Source organism: Dromaius novaehollandiae, chromosome 2 (assembly GCF_036370855.1).
Source record: "Dromaius novaehollandiae isolate bDroNov1 chromosome 2, bDroNov1.hap1, whole genome shotgun sequence".
Lineage (NCBI taxonomy): Eukaryota > Metazoa > Chordata > Aves > Casuariiformes > Dromaiidae > Dromaius > Dromaius novaehollandiae.
In genome coordinates, this window is record NC_088099.1 from 92,190,987 (window position 1) to 92,196,986 (window position 6,000).

At 43.1% G+C, this 6,000-nt stretch overlaps 1 protein-coding gene across 5 annotated transcripts in view; it reads left to right on the top strand.

Moving 5' to 3' along the window:
- The window catches only part of TNFRSF11A (TNF receptor superfamily member 11a), a 29,874-nt gene extending 24,320 nt beyond the window's left edge, over window positions 1–5,554 (top strand). For all 5 annotated transcript variants that reach the window (XM_026115706.2, XM_026115707.2, XM_026115708.2 and 2 more), the window contains one exon: window positions 2,008–5,554. In XM_026115706.2, coding sequence (XP_025971491.2) covers window positions 2,008–2,411 — 404 coding nt within the window. In that variant the 3' untranslated portion in view covers window positions 2,412–5,554. The remainder of the gene's footprint in view (window positions 1–2,007) is intronic.
- Window positions 5,555–6,000: the final 446 nt, after the last annotated feature.

Below are 6,000 nucleotides of genomic sequence, written 5' to 3' on the forward strand. Positions count from 1 at the left end.
CACGAGCCTAGGAAGACTTAGGGGATCTGTGAATAGGGATGGTTTTACAGAGCCTTTCACTTCTAAATCCCAAAGCAGCTTGGTTCAGCAGTTCTGACCATTGAAATGCTATTAGATGGCTCTGACAAAATTAATCACCTGCATTGTTCCAGTCCTTAGTGAATAATTACCACAGAAATTAGTCTATCATTGTAGTTAATATCAGCAGGTAGTCTGAAGAGATCAAAAGGCTGAAATACTGCAGAGCATGATGCCTTCACTTATCCTCTGAAGGCGTCCCTTATATTTACAGGTTGGAAGCACGTTTCTTAGTGCTGTCCAGGAAGCTCTCATGACCATTTTCTGTGCTTTTGTGCTTCCAATATTCATCTCTTTCAGCATGGTGTCTTCATCTAGCAGTGAAGAATTACAGACCACATTCAACTAAACATTATAAAAGTGTTAGCTCCCTTTTTTATCCATTGTCACATAGATTTCTAAATTCCTGATCTCTTACTGAACACTGGTAAACTTTTGCAATATATTTTTTGAGTGGCAAGCAATCTGTATAAAGACAAGCAGTTATTTTGAACCCTGATTATGCATAGCAGAGAGTCATGTTGATAGCAAACAACTGAACTGAACACAGGGGAAACAGCTGACAGGAAAAAAAGTCCTGCAGAGAACACTTACTCACACCTCATGGTAATCAGCAGTAAACAAAGCTCTAGCAATGCAGTGGTTTAGCTAAAATAAATACAATTGCTTGAGGGGGCCTATTAGAGAGATGCTTATGTGCTACCAAGACAAAGTTATGAACATGTGCAGATCATAGCACTACTGGAATCCAGTCATGGTATGTAAACATCACCTTTGACCACCAGAAAAATGTTTTTTGGGGCAAGGCCATGCTCAGCTGCAGTGAAAATGCCAATGTCTTAAGTAGTGAGGAAAGTATTGAGAAAATGTACAGAATTTCTAAAATGTTTAAGATCAGTCCACAAGTAATGGTATGTACTATACTGGAGCACAGCAGGAAAAACACTTCTGAGGAAGACTGTGCATAGGCTAGAAAGGTGGAGCTAAATCTTTGATTTGGTTGCATTTTGTTTGTTTTGGTTAGTTTCATTTAACTTGGGGAAAGTTTGTTCTCAGTCATTTTCTTTCCACTTTAATGGAAGCTTATAAACCCTCAGAGCCTGATCCTGCTGTCACTTAAGTCAGTGACTCAGTCTTTAAATGACAGAAGGATTGAATTTATACTGCAAATTCTCTAAAAGCCAGCAGACTTTCTGAAAGAGGTGTGTGTTGTAACTCTGTTAGGTCACTATAGCATAGACTGTTTCTTCACTGTAGTCAGCATATATCCAGATAAATCCACGAGGGCATGACATGACTACTGGAGTTTATCTACTTGGAAGATCAGGACAATGTAAGAGAATATTCTAAGCTCCGTGTTATTTGGACACTGTGACAGTATGGCCTGACATTAATATTTTAAATCTTTCAATAGTTATGCAATAAACTTGCTATCTATTCCACATGATAGGATCGATTGTTTACCACGGGGAAAAAAACAATATGGTATCTGGGACTGTAAAAAAAATATATATATATATATATATATATTTATATATATATATATAAAAAGAATTGGAAATAATAACAATTTCCTAACTAACTGTGTGGAGGCAGTATGGAACCAGCTTGAGTACCCTGAGGTAGTGGGAGAATGAGATTATTGTGCTCTGTCTTGCTTCCAGGAGCTCAATTTAGAGAGAAAACTTTTCTTAATGTTCCAGGCAGATTCCCCATAGATGACGGGCTTGGTCCTGAGGAGGCAAAAATGGAAATAATGAAAGAGCCCAGGGGAAGGCATTGATTATAAGAACATCTCTATGTCACGGGTCTAAAATAATGGAACAAAAGTAAAGATATCACACTGAATTAAATACACTGTGCTCAACGTTCATCTCATGAGAGAAAAAATTAATCACATGTACCCTCTTTTCTCCCCCGCTTCCCCAGGAAATGTGACTGGAAACAGTAACTCCACATTTATTTCAAGTGGACAAGTAATGAACTTCAAGGGGGACATCATTGTTGTCTATGTTAGTCAAAACTCCCAGGAGGGGGCAATGGCCACTGGCATGACTGACGAGAACGTGGGGAGCCCCGTGCAAGAGGAAAACCTGAGCCGCTGCGAGACTTTTGCCGGCAACACACAGCAATACAAGGAGAAGTGCATCGAGGTGCATGGTGCGAGCGGCGGGCTGCAGAGCACCGGCACCTATGAGAGGCGCCCCGGCGGCCCCGTGGCGCAGGAGCAGAGCCCGGCCAGCCGCAGCAGCAAGTGCTGCTACAGCGAGGCCTCGCAGCCTGTGCAAGAGGAGGGCAGGCTGGGACACTTCTCGGAGAAAGTGTTGAACTGATGTCAACCGGTGTCCTTCCGAGTGTGACAGCGAGGACAGGGCTGCGGGCCGAGGCACTGAAGGGCAGCCCACGAGGGGCTGTGGCGGGATGCACGGCTGGGCCGGCTGCCAAAATCCGGGTTGTTGCAGCAGATTCATTTGTTCAGTGACTGTTGCTACCCCTGGTGTCTCCTGGGAAACTTTCCATCTGGAAAGGACTGTTTTGGTGCACATGCCTGTGATGCTATTGCTGTGGAGGTTGCTGGTGGGAACAGGCACAAGCATGAAGCCAGGTGTGCTGCTGCCATTGCAGAAGTAGCTGCGTGGGTCGGGAGGACTCTGTGCCTTTCTCCTTGACGGCCCGGTGGGCTCCCCATGGGCCCCCCATTCCCTTGCACCTTTGCACAGGAAGAGACAAAGGACAGTTTAGGCAGTTCTTTGGGTTGGGGACTTTGTGAGGAGGACAGCATTAATTGCTGAGTGTACAGGGTATTTCTGGAGTACAAATAACACTGTGGAGTAGCGTACTGCAAGTAGTCCCTCAGCACTGCCTCAGATTTTTTCCTAGATGGAAATCTTGGAACTGTTTAAGCCAAACCCTTTGGCTAGGTCTTGGGCTTCCTTGATACCTCGGGTGGTGGAAGGAAGTGACAGCCATCTCTGCTTTCAAGATTAGTGCCACTGCTGACGTTTGCCTCCTCTCGGGAATGAGACGGCTTGAGCCCTTCCCATCATTCTCCAAGAGAACAGACGCTCTGGTTTTAAACCGGTACAAAAGTCAAGATCCTTGTCAGTCTGTTGTTAGCTTGTAGGTATATATAGGTATAGTACTTCCCAGAGCATACAACAACAGGCAAAAATAGAGCTGATAGGCCTTAAAAGCATATCAGATGAATTCTCAGGAAAGAACATTTATAGTTTTGGACCCTAATTCACTTCTGCATTATTGCACCTCTCCCAAGGAATTCAACCCCTGAGGCTGAAGATAAGAGTAAACTTTTCCTAGCATCCTGTTGCATAAATAATGTCACTGAACTTTAAGGCACAAGCTGCTAACAGGTAGAGGAGGGATCTAAGACAATTAGTTGTAGGCATTTCCTGAGTGACAGGAGAGGGAGTGAGTACTTGGAGATGGAGAATTTGGTTAGAGTCAAACATGTATTCTCTCATCTGCTCAAACAATTTCGTCATTCTTTCTGATATTTTCATGAGTAAGTACAGATTTATTTAAGCAGTAAGGAAACAGACCCAGAGCTTGGCCTCTCTGAACTGAAATCAGAGTCTAACCATTCTCACACTAATTGCTGATGAGCTACATGACCGAAGGATCTGATTTAAAGAATAGTAATAATTGCAGTTAGTAGAGAGTCTCAGCTACTCAGCTAGCATTGGTTCAGGTCCTGTATCCTTCAGCCTCCTCCACCAGCCACCGTAAGGAGAAGGGTAAAGGGAACAAAGACTTGGGGAACTCCCAACAGATAAAGATGACATTTCTAAAGTTTTCCTAACAAGGAGTAATTTTCTGGCATTCTCCTGCACATGTGAGTGCAGCTGAAGGCCATCTTCAGTCTGAGCCTTCAGAAAGATCTGTCCTATGTTTCCTACTAGATAGCTAAGGAATCTTTTATCTAGTGTGACCTCATCTGCCCTGACTGGAAGACTCTTAGCTGAAGATCTCTGGCTAGAGAGGGTTCCTTTTCAGGAAGGTTTTAAAGCCAAGGGGTTCACCGAATAGCTGCTCTCTTTGCAATAGTACTGCTCTGAGGGTGAAGACCACCTATAAAACTAACAAGGTGACCGCCATGTCACAAAGAACTTCTCATTCACAACTGAAAAGCCACCTTCACCTCTCAGGAAAAATAATTCTGCATTATTTATATATCTGGGATTTAAAGTTCAGCCCAGGCATGCAAGACTGTCTCTTGGGGACTGGGTCCATTCTGGCAGGCATCAGGCCTTTTACAATCCTTGATGACATTTTGCTAAATATCCGATCAACGCCCCTTGTGGATCACCTGAACCTACTTCAGAAGTCTCTGAGAAATGCTGGCGTCTGACAGAGTTATCCATCAAGGCCTGTTCAGTCATACAGCAGAAAAAACATCAGAAAGGTGTATTTTCTTCTGTGTTTCTCAGGCCTGTCAGCATCTCCCAGGTCATTCCCAGTCCCCCAGTCTACTTCAGGGCCTCTGAACATCTCTGCATGGTCTTGAAAAAACTAATCTAGCCTAGCCTAGACTCAGCCAGGTGGGTAGGTTGTCCCACTGAGTGATGGCCCAAGCTATTGTAACCTCTACTCCTTTAAAAATGTGTAACTGAGGCTGTCTTATCTGTGGTATTATTTTGCCTTTCCTGCTGCATCCTTTAACAAGGATCTGTAGCCTCTTTAGGCCTAACTCTGTATCCCCTTGCACAGGTGCAACACGGAGAAGGAAGCAGAGACATGCATCAGATTCATGCAATGTGATACGGACTTTTCTCACTTTGTCTCTTTTTTTCAGTCTTATTTTCCTGAAAACCACTTATCTAGGACACCACTCAGTCAGCCCCACTTATAGGGCAGGATGGACTGATTTCTCCTGCTCAAGTCTGGGTAAACTAGCTACTTGCAGGTCTCTCTCCTCCTGCTGCTTCTCTCTCTGTAGCTTCTTTTTGTGGTTTGCATGCACAACCACTGGAAAAGAAAGCAGATAGAGAACAGGCTCAAAATCTTCATTTCAAAGAAGACAATGGGCAATTTACTATTGAGCTTAGTGAGGACACATTTTCACTCATTGAATCACACGATCCTACTCAGCAAGATTTGAAATTAGGATGATCAGCAAGCATGAAAACGGTCGTCATGATCTCAGCCTTGTGGCCACTGCTTAACAGGGAAACATGACACACCAACAGTTCTGATCCTTTTTCTTCTTCCAGTTTCTACACAAAAGTGAAGAAACCATATCACCATGCTGCATGTTCTCTGGCTCTCTATTTGGCTGCTTAGACATGACCCCAAGGGAATTTCTGTATCCTTGTGATTTTGTCATTGGTTTGGAGCAGGGGCTGTTTTTTAACATCTGGTTGTACAACAGAGCCTTATGCATCAGGCACTAATTTGGAGGCTTCTGGCTGCTGTTGTAATACACATAATTAATGATAATAAAAGTCTTAAACATCTACTTGAGATAATATGAAGATTTTATTCAACTTAATGGAGAAAAGTGAATACATTATTATGTACTGAGAAAACTGAATACATTATGCCCATGTTCATTTTGACAAAAAATCAAATGTGAATATGAAAACATTAATGTTGTGGCTTTTGTAACCTTTTTTGTGTGTAAAATTGTTTAAAAAAAAGGCATGCTCCTCCCTTTCCTAGTAAGTACCACAATAATGCATGAGTGCACTCACACGCATGCAGTCAAACAGGAGCCTTCATGGATTTTAATATGGTAATCTTTTACTGTTGAGAATCTGATATTCGGTTCCCATTTATTCTTGAAGTCTCAGCCTACACAGCATACGTTCTCACAAGTCTTTCAATCTGAGGGGTCGCAGCATGCGTTATCCATGACAGATATACTAGGTGCTCTTGAAACGCAGCCACTTCAGAACTGAAGGG